A 19,124-nucleotide genomic window follows, 5' to 3' on the forward strand; every position below is an offset into this window, starting at 1 on the left:
TCCAGCTTGCCCCTCTGTGCCTGTTTACAATCCAAGAGGACCTCTCAGCTTTTTGCAGGTTATCATTTCTTATCCAAATCAATTTTTTGCTTGCCTCCTCCTTGGCTCTCAACTATTCTGGGTAAGATGCTCATACAAGGACCAATATGAGTACTTGGGTACTGATCCTGCTACTTCTCATAGGAGTTCTACCAATTATCACTGGAATGTGTAACTCTTCCTAAATTTCTTTCTATTTTCACAGAATTCTAATGAGGCTGTCTGCAAGTTCTACCCCAGTGGGAAGATTTTCTATATCTTTTTTCCAGATGGGTCAGGTCAGGTTCAGTATCCATCCAAAGGTGTAATTTGTATTCTGGAGAATCACCTTGTTATTGATGAACCTGTCAACTTTTCTATGCATGGAGGAAAAAGAAGTAAAAATGGGGTGTCAGCTTTTAATGAACTTTCTTCTTTAAAAGTATGCCACCTTTGTCTTCTAATGGGTTAGCTTTTAAACCTTAACAAATCCAATGCCAGAACTACTGTCCAAGAAGATTAGTGAGAAATCTTCCCCAAGGCCTTTGTCCCTAACGCTCAACATTTTTCCATGAGAAGACTATTGTGTTGCCTATGCACATCCAGCTTCTCCCTTCCCCCCTTGTGTTGAGTGTTCACTTCTTCAGCGCCCCTAAATGCTATTAATCCAGCTCAATTCAGTGCTTATTGCCAATAAATGTTACTGCTGTTAAGCAGTAAAGCTTTGGAGAAGGGATGGGCAAATCTCATAGATTAAGGGTCGCATAAATTGGCACATTGTACTGCCAAGCCAAGAGTTGGGAGTAGGGCTGATCATAGCAATTGTGGGACCCTGTGCAGTAGTGGCATAACAACCATGTGGAGTTGATAGGAAATCCCATGGTCCCCCAAGTCTAGGGGGGCACCCATCCTTGTTTTCCACAAATTCCCATTGTTTCACATTTACCAATTAGAGAGTTGCACAAGAACAGGGTTGGCAGGAATCCTGCAGAATCCATAGGAATTCTGCAGGGATCCCTTCCAGGGTAGCAAGGATCCCACAGGAATGGAAGTAGTTCCTATGGGAGCCTCTCGATCCACATAGGGTCCTCTAAGACATTGTTCTTCAACCTTTTTACACCTATGGACCGGCGGGGGAAAAAAAATTATTTTGTGGACCGGCAAACTACTAGGACTGAAATTTTAAAACCCCATTTTTGCCCGGTCTCCGCGAGCTCGGTCCTCGCAAACCATCTGATCCCTTCCGCACAAGCCTCAGTTATGATTGTATACTGAATGTATTTTATTAAAGTATAAAAAGAAACAATATTCTGTACAATTGTCATTTTATAAATACAAATAATACAGAGCAAGGATCAACAAAACCCCTGTCTCTTCTCCCCTTCACATATATCCCCTCTACTATCAAGAAAACTGAATAAGCCAAATTATTACAGAATGCTACACAGAAATATCATGCTAACAGAATACCACAGTCACACATAGCAGGAATAGGGTTAGGGGAGTGCAACTAGGGCAACTGCCCCCCTGGTCAGAGAGAGCCCTAAGCCACTGCCTGGACTTTGCAGTCCCCAGTTATGTCTAACACCAGCTCTAGCAGGATATATATTTCAAATCTGATATATTCTAATCACAAAATAGAAATAAAATTATTTGTTTCTACCTTTTGTTGTCTCTGGTTTCTGCTTTCATCTTCTTTTCACTCTCTTTCTTCCAGTGTCTGCCCTCTCTGTCTCTTCAATCCAGCATCTGCCCCTTCCATCTACTGTCTGACCTCTCCCCCTTCCATATGGTATTTGTCTTCTTTCAATGCCCCCCTCCCCTTTCCATCCAGCCTATGCCCCTCTCTCCTTTTTACACGATTCATTCCAGCTTCACTGCTCTCTTCATTTTTATCTCTCCTACACCAGATCTAGCACCTTTGTCCCTCTCAATTTCTCTGCTGACCTCCCTTCCCATCTCATTCCTGTCTCTCCCCTTCCCCTCCTCTAATCTCCCTGCAAGATGTTTCCTTCCTTCTTTCTTCTCCCTTCCCTCCTCTCCCTGTCCAGCAGTAACTCTCTTCCCTTTCCTTTCCCTCCTCCCTTCTCAGCAGCATTTCTCATTCTCCCTCCCTCCAGGTCCAGTAGCAGCTGTCCTTTTTTTACCCTTGCCCAGCAGCTTCCCAGACTCCTTTCCCTCCTCCCCTCCAAGCAGCATCTCTCCTTCTCCCTCTCCAGGTCCAGTAGCAGCTATCCCTTTTTTTTTTCACCATGCCCAGCAGCTTCCCAGACTCCTTTCCCTCCTCCCCTCCCAGCAGCATCTCTCCTTCTCCCTCTCTAGGTCCAGTAGCAGCTGTCCCTTTTTCCCTTTGCCCAGCAGCTTCCCAGACTCCTTTCCCTCCTCCCCTCCCAGCAGCATCTCTCCTTCTCCCTCTCTAGGTCCAATAGCAGCTATCCCTTTTTCACCATGGCCAGCAGCTTCCCAGACTCCTTTCCCTCCTCCCCTCCCAGCAGCATCTCTCCTTCTCCTTCTCTAGGTCCAGTAGCAGCTATCCCTTTTTCACCATGCCCAGCAGCTTCCCAGACTCCTTTCCCGCCTCCCCTCCCAACAGCATCTCTCCTTCTCCCTCTCCAGGTCCAGTAGCAGCTGTCCCTTTTTCCACTTACCCAGCAGCTTCCCAGACTCCTTTCCCTCCTCCCCTCCCAGCAGCATCTCTCCTCCCTCTCCAGGTCCAGTAACAGCTGTCCCTTTTTTTTTCACCATGCCCAGCAGTTTTCTCCCTTCCCAGCAACTCTCCTTACTTGCCAGCACTGCGATTCAGTAAGGCAGCCTCGGGTCCTTTGTTGGGTCGCACCGCCTCTGAGGAAAGCGGAAGTTGCATCATCAGAGGCGGCCTGACTCAGCAAAAGCTCCAAGGCTTCCTTCCTGAATCGCTGCGCTTGTAAGGAGAGCCACTGGGAGGGGAGAAAGCACAGTCTGAGGCTCCCCATTATCTCTCCGGCCCTGCGCAACTACAGCTCCTCGATCTTGCCGGTCCTGCGCGGATGGCAAGAAATTGAAGATGTTGATCTCACCGGTCCTGCGCAGACCGGCAGGAATTTTCTGCAGACCGGTGGTTGAAGAACTGTGCTCGAAGACATCCAAGTACCACCTCTTCCTACCTTCAATAATTCAGTGCACCCACACTTGCTGTTTGCCCAAAAGGCTGTGGGCAATGGTTCCTAGTCACTGCCAGTGACCAACCTGACACGTTTCACCCAAATGCAACACAGGGAATACTTCCAGGTCAACCACCAGCAGCATCTAGGAACTGCTGCCTGTGATCTTTTGAAGAGAAAGACCTAATAATAGTTGAACCATCAGGTGCTGTCCTACTCCAATTGGTAAGTCTTGATTTTTAGTATGTAGAACATAGGATAATTTAAAGAGTTTTACAATTTGATTTTCCAGTACATATTTGCAGAAGGTGCTATGCGTGTTTCTAAAATAATATATTTACAGTATCATCCTCGTACACAAATTTAAAATTTATTTCAAAGAAAATCTATATTCAGTTAAATATAACTACATTTTATTAAACTTTTTTCCTTAAAGTCTTTATATTTCTTTTCCTTAATATTTTATGGGGGCCCCCTCAATATTTTTTTCCCACAGACCCCAATTTTCTAGCTATGCTACTTCTGGGCAAACAAGTTTGGAGAGCACCCCCACCCCCAGGACTCCCTCTGAGAAGCACAAAACAATGGGCGAGGAAACCGATATAAGGGCTGGCTAGCAGAGTGGTGGGAGTATATAGCATACAATTACCAAGTGGGAGGGGAAGGGAGCCAGACAGGAAGCTAGAAAGGAAAAAGAAGCTTTAACTTTTGGTCAGCTACAAAGCTGACTGAGTTATGCGCGTGGTCCCTAGGAGCACAGAGCCCTGTGTGGACACCCCTGTTGCCCATGCTTAATGCCAGAACTGGTTGAGGGTAGGGGGGTTAAAATTCAAAGAGGAACAAGGGGTCCTCTGGAGCACCACTGCAGCTCCCTTTGTCTGCTTCCATTTCTCCTGAACAGTTGGAAATGTGGGCAAGATACAGCCAGAGCACTCACATCCTTAGGCAATGGAGGCCAATAGTCTTTATTTCCCTGTTGTGACATAGAGAGCTCATGAATCTGACTGAATGGTTTGGATAAACTCTAAGGGGGCAGTTCTATAAAATGGGCTCAGTCTGAGTAGAACTCACATTTACAAACGTGGAGCAACATAATCAAAAAATCTGTCTAAGTCCCCTTTTGGCCTAAGTCCTTAAACGTTGAAAGTAGAAGCAGGGAAAATGTCCATTATCAAAAAAAACGTCCAAAAGGAGGTTTTTTTATATAATGGTCTGCCTCTACGTTCAGCTGTTTAAACGCCCAGACCACCACTATGTCTAAACTTATACCATATAATCAACCTAAAAAAAGCCTAAGCCCCAAACATCCAAAACAAGGGCTTTTAGGCAAAGGAGGAGCCAGTCCTTCGCCTAAAAGCTGGATTCTGTAACCGGTGTCTGTCAAAAACAACACCGGTTACAGAATCCACCTCCCCCCCCCCCCCCCCCCCACACACACACAACATTCTGGGCAAGAGGAAGCCCAAGCCCAAGTCCTCCTGCCCTGTTGAACCATGACTCCTCCCCCCCCCCCCCCCCCCCCGACAACATCGGGGCAAGAGGGAGCCCAAGCCCTCAGTTCCTTCACTTCCTTTATGAGGGATTCAAGCTGAAGACAGCTTGCAAATGGAACCACACCCTCTGATTGGGTAACATTTTCTGTCTGCACAGAGACAGAAGCTGTAATCTGGGCAACAGGTTTGGCGACACAATATTTCCCAACCATACTGTGGTTACAGATCATCACTCAGCACCTCTTCAGGACAAGGAGCAGTCTTCAAATATATTTGTGACCCACTGAGCAAAAAAGGTACCAAAAGTGAGGTTACAAATAACAGAGATAAAGGCTGTATAGTTTGCAGAGGTTAAATTTGGGCAAATTTCATGTTTGAAAGTTTTTTGTACTCTAGGGTCAGTAGAATGGGACTATGCAAATTTTTTTTTTTCATAACTTTTGATTACAGAGCTAGAGATGTTTGCAGTTTCTGTTTCCAAAAACTGTACTGTTTCTATTGCATGATAATGCAGTTGATATTCCTCTATCTTGTAATATAAATACGTGTCACATACCCTCTTTTTATACCTTTTTGCTCAGCAGGTCACATTTATTCTTCTTGTGGAAGGAGCCCCTATTTATTCTTAAACTAAATTAGCAGACCTTTTCCTTAACTGTTCACCAGTTATCCATCAGGGAATGTTGCCATCATAATCATATGTATCGCTTCAAATTATATTGCCTACATTATATTGGAGGATCAAGCAGTGAAACAGCAGATTCAAGCAGTGTTCCAGAGCGATGGCCATGCAACATGCTACCAGCAAAATAAGCTACTGTGGTAAGGTAGATTGGCTTTAAAACTGTACCTATTGTAACCATTCTAAGTTCAATGAAACATACATTTGCTATATCACATCTTCTGCACACTGATTTCAGTACTTTGTAAGAAATAGGCCCATGATTTTTTATTCTTCTTTCTCACTGTGCCTACTTCTCTAAGGCTTTTCAAATCAACTTTTAGAAATAGCTATTGAAATGTGCGAGAGAAAAGCAAAATTCACAGGCCTCATTACTAAATCCATGTAGTACAATAATGGATATTGATCCTCGGCCTGCACAGGTTGAAGATCAGCATTCATTGCCTCTCCTCTCCCCATTCTTACCTTCACCTACTCAATTTCCCTTTAGGAAACTTTGCCTGTAGGTAGGCAGTTTCATTTAGAGAGACTTGTATAGGAACAATACAAGATAAAACTCTGAAAGAATAAATATTTTCTATGGGGCCTTTTTACTAAGCCATGTAAAATCTGGGTTTAGCGTGTGCTAATGGTGGGCTTTCCTGTGATCTAAGGCCTAGATTCTGTAAAGGACGTCTAACTTTAGGCATGGTTTAGTCATCCAGCTGAGCGCGATTCTATAATGCATAGACGCACTATAGAGAATCGCACTCAGCCCCACTCAGCGAATCTAGACGCGTCTAAATAGTTAGACGTCCTTTACAGAATCACCTTTTAGGTGTCACATTGACATCTACACAGTGTCTATAACGTTATCACGTCTCATTATTATGGCGTCATTAGAATGGTGATTTTATGCTGTTTTTCGTTAAAATTGTATGCAGTGAAATGCTGGCACCATTATTATATTTTATTCATTTACTTATTTTTTAATCTTTTTTTTTCTCTCTCTCTTCTGTGACAGGGAGCAATGGGGGATTCAAACCAGCAACGTCAGGGTTCTAAGGCTATAGCTCTAACCATTGCATCACACACTCAGCTGTTAAACCACATGTGAACTGTAAAACTAGGGGCTCCTTTTACAAAGCCGCGCTAGCGGGTTTAACGCGCGCGACTCTTCATCACGCGCTAACCCACCCCCCCCCCCCGCCGGCTGATAAACTACTGCCTGCTCAAGAGGAGGTGGTGGCGGCTGGTACGGCCGGCGGTTTAGCGCACGTTAAACCGCTAGTGCGGCTTTGTAAAAGAAGCCCTAGGTCTTTTGGGCTCTACTTAAGTGCAAAATAGATGGGCATGACTTAGGCGTCCCTTAGACATGCTTAAGGCATCCACTTATAGCTGAACGGGACTTTTATTTTGGGGCTAAAGAGAACTCCAGGTTGATTTTAAGCTCAAAATATGTTTAATAATGCATTATTTAAGCAAAGCACATGACATCACCTTCATCCACAAGATTCTAGGAATAAAATCGCTTGCACCCCTATATCGTTTGATTCAACAGACTTTAAAAAAGAAACTTCTCAGTCTTTGGCAGACAAAGAATCAGAAAATTATCCAGAGATAATGGAGCTAAAGCAGATAAGCTTTTCTTTTTTTATTTCCATGGAATTTAAACAAAACAATGGAAAACAAAATTCATTAAGATGTATAAATACTAGACCTGGTAGGCATGTCTGATCAGCATAAACAAGTCCTTTCAGTACATAAAAAAAAATAATCAATGAGCACATTAAATCCACAATGGGCTGTTACAAATCATTATAAACAGCTTTTACCATAACCCTTCCAGAAAGACCAGCGCAATGTCAGTTTTTGCCTGCAGAGATGTTGCTTTTCCATCCATCACAGAGTATTATGATTTGTAAGGAATTACAGCCTCATCTACTGGAAACTGTAAACCACTAGTGCCCTGGGTGCCCGACACCTTTGACGCTGATCATTTTTCTTTTTTCCCGTTTTTCACATCATGCTGCTACTATATCACCCCTTTGGATGAAAAGTCATTGCAGTCTGTGCAGAGCATCCCTAATAACTTGCTTTTGGAAAGCCACAGAGGAAAAATATACTCTGTGTGCTAATCATGCTTCAATATACTTTAGGGGGGGTCCTTATATCAAGCCGCGCTAGTGGGGTTAGCGCGTCGGACATTTCATCACGCGCTAACCCCCGCGGCCGGCTAAAAAACGAATGCCTGCTCAATGCAGGCGTTAGCGGCTAGCACGGCAGGCAGTTTTACGCACGGTATACGCGCGTTAAACCCCTATCGCAGCTTGATAAAAGGACCCCTAGGTTTACTAGACTTCGATTTTTGCTTCTGATTTCTTAAAGATTTTTCTCTAAAAGTGTTCGCTTTTTTTTTTTTTTTAATGCTTTCTTCTGCTGCCTATGAGCAAGACATATTGCTCAGTGACATTTGTTATGTTTAGGTGACTGACTGCAATAATAGTTGCATATCAAGAAAAAAGGGGAATAAAATTTTATAGTACAGTAAGCAATAAATTCTACGCAAAGGTCACTATCATAGGTACCACTTTACTTTCCTAGGGATAAGTTATTTTGTAAAAAAAAAAAAAAAGTCTACATATAGATCTTGAGAGGCATTTTAGAATAGACAACAGGATACATACAGCCTGTTGTAAAATTCATGCGAAATGGGCATCCATGTGCTGGAAACATCCAGCATGAGCATCCATTTTACAAACTGAAACATCCAAATTATGAATGGGGAAAAACAAGGGACATGGATGGCTGTATGGCAGCACAGGGATGATCAGCTTAAAAAAGACCACTCTAAATAGGATAGAAACAGGATAATTCTGCTCATAAATATATAATCCTCCTCTCACTCAAAATTGAATAATTATTTATAAATCGCGCATGGACTTCAGTGGTTACTGTCAGTGGATTCAATTTTGTCCGACTGACTCTGTGTACACCAATTTCTTCATAAGTCTATAATTCAATATCAACTCTTCAAATTCTTAATTTATACATACATATATATATATATATATACATGAAAAAAGTTTGTAGTCATCTATAAATTCTTCATATATACTTCAAAATCTCTTCAAGATAATCATATAGGGGATTCCGTCATGATACTATGGGCTCCTTTTACTAAGGTGCACTAGCGTTTTTAGCGTGTGCAAAAGATTAGCGCGCGCAAACCACACGCTAAATGAAAAATACTAACGCAAGCTCTATGGAGGCGTTAGTGTTTAGCACAAGCGGCATTGTAGTGCGCGCTAAAACTGCTAGCGCACCTTAATAAAACAAGCCCCATGTTTCACTGAAAAGGCAAAACGTGATATCATGTCGGAATACCCCCAAATGATTTTAGTGTGTTTAGCATCTGGTGTTTAGTGTCTGGTCAGGCATCCTTGATGTGGATAATTTTTCTATAGGGATGTTTTCTTTTGGAAATGAAACTGGATGATACTGTATATGAATTAATAATCTACAGTCTCGTACGTATATGTTTTGAGTTATTGATGTTTTTATTTATTGTATTTTGAGTTTTTTATGTTTCTATTTATTGTATTTTCAATAAACTGCTTTGATGTACTTTTGCATGTAAGGTTGTATGTCAAATAATAATGGCCCTCTTTTACTAAGCCACGGTAGAGGTTTCTACTGCGGTCCAGGAATTCTGTGAGCATCGGAACACTGTCGGAATATTTTGTGTTCTGGGCCACGGTAGAAACCTCTACCACGGCTTAATAAAAAGAGGGGGATGTAAGGTAATAACAATAAAAAATACAGAAAGCAGCTTCCCTTGGTTCAAGATACATTTTACAAATGTATTTGAAAAGTTTGTAAGCTTGTGGCTCAAACTTGAATTTTCCAATGACATCAGACAATTCTTTGTGTTGTGTGCCATATATAATAATAAAATTAAAATGGATGAAATTTTGTTTGCCTTGAGATCCTTTTATTACGCTGTGGTATGATGTAGCTGTATCACATCCTTACAAAGTTTTTTCCTGCGCACTAAGGCCTTTTTTACCACAGCAGAAAAATGGCCTATTTTTCTTTTTTTTATACACTAATGTTGCCATTAGCGTGCGAGTACACTAATTTTGTAGGCTGTAAGGGCTCAAACGTTCATCCTGCACTACTCAGTTTGCGATGGTAATATAGCTGCTTTGATTACAGCAGAAATGCCTACCCTCTGCCTCAGGTGCAACACTTCCAAGAGAAAACAAAAAATATTTTGTAGTGCATGGTTCACAAGTGCATCCCACTACTTTGGCGCTCTGTGGCCTAAAGCCGCTATGTCAGCTGCCTTTTATTTAGGCATCAGTTAGCACTTCTTGCCATTTCTGATGGTGTTTTTCAATTAACTTAGGCATTGGCAGGGCACCTACCATCACCTAAGTTTAGGCGCTAGTTACAGAATTTCCCTGTAAGTGCTCCTGCATTAAGGGCCCCTTTTACAAAGCCAAAGTAGCAAGTTCCAATGCAGCAAATGTGATACTGCCCATAGGAATCGATTACCTTTGTAAAAAAAAAAAAGGCCCTAAATTTGCAAAATCCAATTAGTGTGTGCTAATAATAATACTAACGGCTGGATAACACTAACGTGTGCTAATAATAATATTAAGTGCTGGATAACACTAACGGCCTCTTTTACAAAGCCGTGAAGCAACAGCCCCGAAGCCCTTTAAATCTCTATGGGCTTTGGGGCCGTTAGCGCAGCCGCTAGCGCGGCTTTGTAAAAGAGGCCGTAAGTAACTATTTTTGTTGTTGTTATTGTTGTTCCTGGGTAATAAGTGTTCTTTCTTAATTGCCTATGCCACAAAAATATAGAAAATGGCTATTATTCCCCTCAAACTTTGCTTTTGTGATCAGGATATTGATATTTTGAAGTTTACCTTTTTTTTGCAGAACGTTCTAGATTGATTCCCAGCCAAGTAAAGCAAATGATACCAAAGGTACACCGCACTTGCCACTGCGGCAAAAAAAAAAAAAAGATTTACTGCATGGCAATTCAGGCAATAAGACTTACTACAGCAGTATGTGGTGAAAGGTGAGTGAGGAGTGTGTTGAATGTGTTCCCACCCACAATGCACTGATATGCTGCGGTAAAGGCACACAGCGCTTCTTGCCATTGGGTTAAGCTCAGGAGCCTTTACCGCCTGTAAAAAGGCAGGCAGTAAGGGCATTACCGCAGTGTGTGTGGGTGGAAACCTACCTCTCAGCAGACTTCCTGACAATCCGTGCTTTTTTTGACACATGGTAATTTCTGAATTGTCACTGGCCAAAATCCATGGTAGACACCTGCTGCACTAATTTTGGACATAGGCCTTAGTAAAAGGGCCCCTTAGAGTAACTTCAAGAACTTTCTAGAACTTTTCATCACTTTAATAGTACGGTATAACTATAGATATCTTAAACCCACCAGCTCAGTTCAGTTCCAACTGCCTACGTTGGACTTGACAGAAGGGCTTAGGGGTAAAATAACATTATTCGCTGATGACGCCAAACTAAGTAATGTAGTGGGCAAATGCACAATAGATGATGTTTCAATGCCCGACAACATGATGCACGACCTACTCCTACTGGAGCGCTGGTCTAGGTCCTGGCAACTCAGCTTCAATGCCAAAAAATGCAAAGTTATGCACCTGGGCAACCAAAATCCATGCAAGACTTACACCCTAAATGGCGAGATCCTAACAAGAACTGAAGCAGAACGTGACCTAGGGGTGATCGTCAGTGAGGACATGAAGGCTGCCAATCAAGTGGAGCAAGCTTCATCCAAAGCAAGACAAGTCATAGGTTGCATACGCAGAGGCTTCGTCAGCCGAAAGCCGGAAGTCATTATGCCATTGTATAGATCCATGGTGAGGCCCCACCTGGAATACTGTGTGCAATTCTGGAGACCGCATTATCGCAAGGATGTGCTGAGACTGGAGTCGGTTCAGAGAATGGCCACTCGGATGGTCTCAGGACTCAAGGATCTCCCATACGAGGAACGGTTAAACAAATTGCAGCTATACTCACTCGAGGAGCGCAGAGAGAGGGGGGACATGATCGAGACGTTCAAGTATCTCTCGGGCCGCATAGAGACGGAGGAAGATATCTTCCTCTTCAAGGGTCCCACGACAACAAGAGGGCATCCGTGGAAAATTAGGGGAGAGAAACTACGAGCTGACACCAGGAAATTCTTTTTCACAGAAAGGGTGGTTGATCGCTGGAATAGTCTTCCACTACATGTGATCGAAGCCAGCAGCGTGCCTGATTTTAAGGCCAGATGGGATCGTCACGTGGGATCTATTCACAGGGCAAAGGAAGAGGAGGGATCTATTCACAGGGCAATGGTAGGGGAGGGACATTAGGGTGGGCAGACTGGATGGGCCTTGGCCCTTATCTGCCGTCTATTTCTATGTTTCTATGTTTCTATGTTACGTGGTAACACATCTGCATTGTTTTAGATGGCATCCAGAGACTGCAAACATCCAGCAGATGCATTTTGCTCTGTATGCGGCCAATTTATCAAGACAAGAGGGAAAAAGTACTCCATAGAAGCATCTGATAAAATGTGCAATGCCAACAAGGCATATTTTGGCATGCTATTGGAGATCAAGACGAACCTTGGGTACATCACTTCATATGCGAGCACTGCCAAAAAAAAACAAAACAAAACTCTGGAAGAAGGTAAGACAATTTTGTTTCTCAGTAGGATGGCAGAATTTCTGCTATAAACTTTCTTAGAATAGTTTAAAAACAAAATATATTTAAATTTTCAAATTTCTAATGTTATTTGAAAATATATCATAAATGAAATATGTCAGAATTTCATACACATTAGTCATAGGTGAAATAAATTTATTGTTTTCATTACCAGAATTTCATTTTGTTCTTCTATAGGATGTTACGGAGGGGAAAAGAGAGTCATGAAGTTTGCTATCCCAAGAATTTGGAAGGAACCCAATGACTACTCAAGCAACTTCCAAATGTCAAACTGGCAAGCATCTGCAGTCACAAATCTGAGCATTCTTTATCCATCGGCCTAGTGCCACATTGCCCTGTGCTCCCCTAGAAAGAGAGCAGCTGTTTTCAGAAGAGAGCAGCAAGTCAGAGAACGAGGAATACGTGGTAGATCTAGTATACAATATCAGTGGTGCAGCTGATGAGAGAAACCCATTCTATCCAAACCATAAAGACCTCAATGACTTGATCAGAGATCTTAGTCTCACTAAATCCAATGCTGAGCTTTTGACATCTACGCTCAAGCAGTGTAACTTGTTGAATGAAAGTGTGCAAGTCACAGATCAGAGAAAGAGTCACCAAGCTATTTCCACCTTCTTCACCCATCAAGATGGGCTCTGCTTCTACCACAATGTGACTAGTCTGAGGCAATTGGAAGCACCTGTAATCCAAAGAATGGCATCTCTTTATTGACAGCTCATTCAGGAGCATCAAAGCCTTGCCTCTCCATAATGGGAACAAGTACCTATCTTTTCCGCTGGCTCACTCAGTGCACCTCAAAGAGGATTACAACAGCATCAAGACTTTAATGGGTGCCTTGAAGTATGATGAGTACAGATGGGAGGTCATCAGAAACTTCAAAATAGTGGCATTCCTAATGGGTCTCTAAGGCAGTTTTACCAAGTTCCCTACTATCTTTGCTTTTGTGACAGAAAGGACAGAAAGGTGCAATATCAAAGGTGGGACCAGCCACAGTGGACTGAGTTTTCTGTGCGGAAAAACAATGTCAAATAGGAACCACTGGTGGACCCCCAGAAGGTACTGATGCCACCACTACACATCTAGCTGGGCCTAATGAAACAATTTGTCAGAGCTCTAGATAAGGAGTCGGCAGCCTTCAAGTATCTTCAAAACAGCCTCTGTAATCTGAGGCAAAGGTCAAAGCTGGTGTCTTATTTGGACCACAACTAAAGATCCTGAAGTGCAAGCAGTTTTGCAAGGAGCTAACTAGGAAGGAGAAAGCAGCTTGGAACAGCTTTATCGCAGTGGTCAGGACTTCCTGGGCAATCACAAGGCCAAAAACTACATAGAGTTGGTTGAGAATCTGGTGAAGAATTACGGTAAAAAGGGTGTAGGATGTCTCTCAAAGTCCATGTCCTTAATGCTCATCTTGAGACATTCAAGGAGAAAATGGGAACATACTCAGAGGAGTGCTTGCTTCCACCAGGATATACTGGACTTCGAACACTGCTACCAAGGACAATATAATGAGAACATGATGAGAAACTACATCTGAGGCTGATTCGTGAAAGTGACATACAATATAATTGCAAATCTCAAAAAATATTCACTTCTAAATCTTCTGTGGTCATCTTTGTATAACTTCAATATAAATACATGTTAATTGTGATTCTATGTTGCTTTTATGACTTCATAAGAATAAAAAGATTAAAATTTGGCATTTTCACATTTTAAATAGGAATATTGCAAAATTTGACTATCCTGCTCACAAAAGCAAAGTTTTAAGGAAATAACAGACATTTTCTATACTTTTAAGGAATGAGCAATTAGGAAATTACACTTACTGCCCAGCAAGAAAAATTGTGCTACCTAGTGTAGTGCTTCCACATCCCCTCCTGAAAACTTTTTTTGTATTATCAAATAGTGCTCAATTAGCACAGGCTGATAGGCAAATTACTACAAAACACCAACACATTTTACTGTAAGCCTTTAATCCTGCATTAACCCTCCCTTTTGCAAAACCATAGTGTGGTTTGTAGCAACGGCTGTGGCAGTAACAGCTCCGATACTCATAGAATTTCTATGAGTGTTGGAGCTGTTACCGCCGTGGCTAGCACTAAAAACTGCACTACGGTTTTGTAAAAGGGGGGAGGGGGGAAGTGCACTTTATCACTTAATGCAGTTTAGTAAAAGGACCCCTAAATTGGAACACTACATCCTGGCCATGCTCCAAGCCAGCCTCCATTTTCCCCGGGCAAATCTATACACACAGTGATTTTGTACCAACAGATTTTAGCTGAATGAGAATAGAAAATTGGAATTTTTTTAAATTGTAAGCAAAAGATTGACCCTTTATCCCACAGAAATGCAAATCCAGCAAAAACGAAAACTCTGTGGAGATGGTGATGTTCAAGATGCAGGCTTTATTTAAAAAGCTACAATTTGATAATCCACATATAATATATCTAGAACCCAAATCGTTGGGAGCCGTGTGGACCCAACACGGTCCATGTTTCGACAATACTGTCTTCCTCAGGGGTCCCTAAAAAACCTGATATGAGAGCACATGGATTAAAAACTGAAAACAATACTGAGTCGTAACTGCGCGGATGAGGATTTTTTAATTGTGACATTGATACTGTTAAAAGATTTGTATGGCTAAAATTGTTTCTTAGCTATCAGCCTCTTTGATTTGGAGAGGAAGAATGAATAGTGAAGAACAAAAAGCAGACAGGATATTGATACACTTCCATGGACGATATTTGATGCCAGATGTGCTCTTTGTAAATGTTTGTGATCAGAAAATATTCATCTTACATTAAAAACACACACACACACACACACTAATTGAAAGCTACAAACTGAAAGCTAAGCAATCTGAAAAAATGCTAGCTAGCTCCAGTTTGTCTTAAATATGTGGAGAAACCACAAAGAAAAGAGTGGCGCACATGCCTCTGGCTGACACCGGAACAATTTATTAAAAATATAAAAATAAAACCGTAGACATCAATCTGTATATACAGCAATATGATCGCTTTTGAAGGCTTAGTCCAGCTGAAATACGGACCATGTTGGGTTCGCACAACACGCTTATTAGATTTTTACTAACTTTTGTTGCTTTGAATTACAGATTTACATCTACAGTTTTATTACTTTTATATCTACGATTTTATTATTTTTCATTTTTAATAAATTGTTCCAGCGTCATCCAAAGACGCATGCTCCACTCCTTTTTCTCCAGTTATATTATGGAACATAGGTTTTCCTTTTTGTTTTGCTTCTCTTAAAATGTGTGGCATATGTACCTGCTATCTTGCCCTTCTTTGCCTCCTGGAGGACTGCGTTCCGCCCTGTTGGCTAGTGTCGTTCCTTTCTACTTTGTTACATTTGTAAACTGCTTTGGTCTGCACTGCAGTGGATAGCGGCATATCAAGAATAAATAACCTTGCCTAACCTATGGCACCATAACGCCAGTCTCATTTTGCATAGCTTTTTTGTGTTTCCACGTGTGCTGTTTTCCTGTCCAAGGGCTGCTTTAGATCATTGTAAATGTTGCTTCCTTTGATATATGAGATAAATGCTTTCCAGCATTACCGTACTTTTCACTACACACTGAGGTACCTCTTTTGTAAGTAAGAATGCAGTAAATCACTCTAATATGGACTGCAGGGACTGTCAAGATGAGAAGTATGACGCACACTAAAAACCTGTTCTAAACCTTTGCTATCATTGTTTATTTTATAGCTTGTTATACCTGCTGGAGCCAGCTCTCCAACCATCATCAGCCTTTATATATGTTCCCTTTATTTAAGTCTAGCCAGCAAGGCCAACACAGCCTGATAAGCAAAATAAGTGTGACAAGGTGGCACTGACCTTTAGGGGGGTGCTGAAAGCTGTGCTTACCTGTTGCACCAGTCTACTCTTCTTCCTTCTCTTCCCCAGCCCCTTTAGGTCTAGCATCTTTCCCTGCTACCCTTTCTCTCCAACCCCTTCCTGTGTAGTCAGGCATCTTTCTCCTTCCTTGTCCTCACCCCCAAGTCATGTGCCTCTCTATATCTGCACCTCTCCCCCCCAGCCCAGTACCTCTCTGTCTCTCTGCCCTCCAAGTCCAACACCTCTGTCTTTCTCCACCCCATCCCCTCCTCATTCACTCAATCCAGCAACTCTCTTCCTTCCCTCCTCTCCTTCATGTGGTCCTCTAAGCTTCCTCTGCATTACCAGCAGTATCGGTGAGGTAAGATGAGTCCCACCCTCAATAGGAAATTGCTCCAGAGGCGGTTGTACATGGCTGAAAGAAGGCCCTTGGGATTGGTCAAAGCCACCTTTTTACCTCACTGATGCTGTCAGTGATGAAGAGAAAACTTAGAGGACCATGTGAAGGAGAGAGCTTTTGGACTGAATGGTTAGAGAGGTGCTAGACTTGGTGAGAGGAGAGAAGAGAGATGGGACAATGCTGGACAGGGTAGAAGAGGGAAGAGAAGTGAAAAGGGAGATACTAAACATAAGGACATAAGGAAGGGAGGGAAGAGAAAAACAGGAGATGCTACATGGGGGAGGGGGGAAGGGATGCCAATTTATAGGTACAGAGGGTGCCAGCCATGAAATATTTCTCCAAAGGATTGTTTGCCAAAGACTCATGCACCAGGGTTCAAAAATATAACTGCAATTTACAGCTATGGCCCCCTTTTTAGGTGCATTTTGCTTGGGTGATAGCACCTGTATACAACTGTCCATATTGTCAGTCTGTCTGTACCTGTTTACACCCATAGGTTTGTTGCACATCGTTAAACAGCACAGTGGTGACAGAGAGATCAAGCCCTGCCCCTGAGGAACTTAGGACAGAAGTCAGAGCCTGAGAACCCAAATCCATGTGGCACAAAAATAGAACTAAACCCAGGGCATCAGCAGCTAGTTTTGAGCTTACTGATGGACCTTACCCACACCAGCTAAAGTTGGCTTCCATGCAGCATCATACACAGGAGCAGGTTGACAAGGCCTCAACTGCCAGCTGAAGGGGAGTGCTAAAATGTTTAAACCTACTGCTCGCGCTCTATCCCTTAGGTAAAACTGTGGATTAGCCCATTCCCTCTTCCCCCTCACTGACCTCCCACTGGCACCCTGACTCACCACACGAGATTCAGGGGTCAATGGGTCAAGAGTGATTCTCAATTATTCCTGCCCTGAAAGCTGACCCTTAGCATTAGTCATGTGGGATCCAGCTCAATTAGACCTAGCCCCTATGGATCTACGGTGTCATAAATTTCATTTGCAATGGCACAGGGATAGTTTCTTGTTTTATATCCCTACCAACTATTTAGCTCAGGCTGCATCAACAGCCTTCAGCCAAGGCCATGTACCATGGGACTCATAATCAAAACTTTAAAGTATCCAAAAACCAGCCTAAGTCGGCACTTGGATGTCCTAATACCAGGGACATCCAAGTGCTGAGAATCAAAACCAACTTTATGGATTTGCAGCAGCACTTCTAAGCTGCTATGCATCCAGAGATCAGCGGGGCGTGTTGGGGGGGGGTTATGGGTGGGAATCAAGCAGGCTTCAACCTGGACGTACTGCAGCCATAATCAAAGCTTTCCTAGAGGGAACGTAGATGCCAGCAGTTAGACCTGTTTGAGTTGCGTCTAAGTTCCACAAAGGTACCCAAACTGACAAGACCACTGGAAGATTTAAGGCATGATCCCCCCCCCTTCATTCCCCCAGTGGTCACAACCACCTTCCACCATCCAAAGAGCAAAAAAACAAACAAACCAAAAATGCATAGACTTCCCATCAGCTGATCGTAGCAGATGAATCCCCATCAGCTGAGCCAGTTTTGGGGATTCCCCCTGCTAGAATCAGCTGAGCCACAAAGCCCTACACCCCTCCCCCTGACATCCCAGACCTTCCCCTGACATACCCCAGACCTCCCCCGACACCTCTGGCCCTCTTCCCACATCCTTGGAACCCCCATACCTTCGGATGAGAAAATGGCAAGAGGGAAGCCCACTCCCTCCTGCCGACAGAGCCCCACGCTGCAAATGATGGGGCTTCCCCCTCCCAATGCATCTTGGGATGCAGTGGGAGGGGCTGAAGGCCCTGATTGGCTCAAAATGGATAAGTCCTTCTGAATATTGAGCCAAATGAGGATTTCTAGAGCTTTTTCGTCTCTCAAAAAACAGCACTACTGAGTATAGTACAGTAAAGTTCACCACTCTGTGGTGTATCTTATTTTATCCTGTTGTATGAATTGTTCTTATTTTGACCCATAAGGAAAGGGCTGTCTTTAATATATGGACTCTCTGTATAGGGTAAACCTGAAACCCACTGGTGGTTACTACTTTGACAAGGATGCAAAAACAATCAAGCGATGGAGTTGGTGGGACTTCCAGCAACACATTCACGCACCCCCTTTACAATCCATCAATATGAACCTAAATGCTAACATCAGAATTCGTATTAAAAGCCAGGATCGAATTTACCTAGTTTTTTCTGAAAAAGAGAACGTTGTTGGTTTCAACATAGGTGCCAAGCTAACGGTAAGTTTAATTAACTGATAGTTGAATTTTTTTTATAATAAATATAAATAATCTCTTCCTCTATATAGGAATACTAAATGGAACCAGCAGTGGTTCAGTGCATAGAGACTTGGGTTCACTTTCAATCTCAGGTCTTCTGCTCTCTTGGCTGGCTGGGGCTATGGATAATGCAGTGGCTGCATTTATAGCCAGTGGTAGAAGGGACTGAAGGTCATTGTACAATGGCAACACCTTGTGGCTGTTTTCAGGGTGCATGATTGCAAAGCTTCAGCAGAGCCCTGCTCCATGGCCCTTGACTAAGAATTGCTGCAATGACTGGTCTGAAAGTAGGAGCTCTCAACCCAAAACACACCTAGCCAGTCAAGTTTTCAGGATACCCCTTTCAGACCCCTTTTAACTCTTTAACCCCCTATTTACCTGTTCTATGCAGATACTCTCTTTAATTATTCTCACAATAAATAACTCCCTTTTGTCTGTCTTGAATAGATTGTAAACTCTGTCAAGACGGGACTGTCTCATTCGTGTTTTGTGTAGAGCATTTCAT

General features: G+C 42.7%; 1 protein-coding gene across 6 annotated transcripts in view; it reads left to right on the forward strand.

The window, feature by feature from the left end:
• Window positions 1–19,124, forward strand: part of ERICH6B (glutamate rich 6B) — a 132,650-nt gene that overhangs the window by 102,173 nt on the left and 11,353 nt on the right. For 3 of the 6 annotated variants that reach the window (XM_033950522.1, XM_033950523.1, XM_033950524.1), the window contains 3 exons: window positions 245–327; window positions 5,318–5,473; window positions 18,352–18,580. In XM_033950522.1, coding sequence (XP_033806413.1) covers window positions 245–327; window positions 5,318–5,473; window positions 18,352–18,580 — 468 coding nt within the window. Of the gene's footprint in view, window positions 1–244; window positions 328–5,317; window positions 5,479–6,336; window positions 6,529–18,351; window positions 18,581–19,124 lie in introns of those variants that run through there. The other 3 variants (XM_033950526.1, XM_033950527.1, XM_033950525.1) reach the window with 3 other exon arrangements.

The sequence above is a fragment of the Geotrypetes seraphini genome, chromosome 6, assembly GCF_902459505.1.
Source record: "Geotrypetes seraphini chromosome 6, aGeoSer1.1, whole genome shotgun sequence".
Classification (NCBI taxonomy): Eukaryota; Metazoa; Chordata; class Amphibia; order Gymnophiona; family Dermophiidae; genus Geotrypetes; species Geotrypetes seraphini.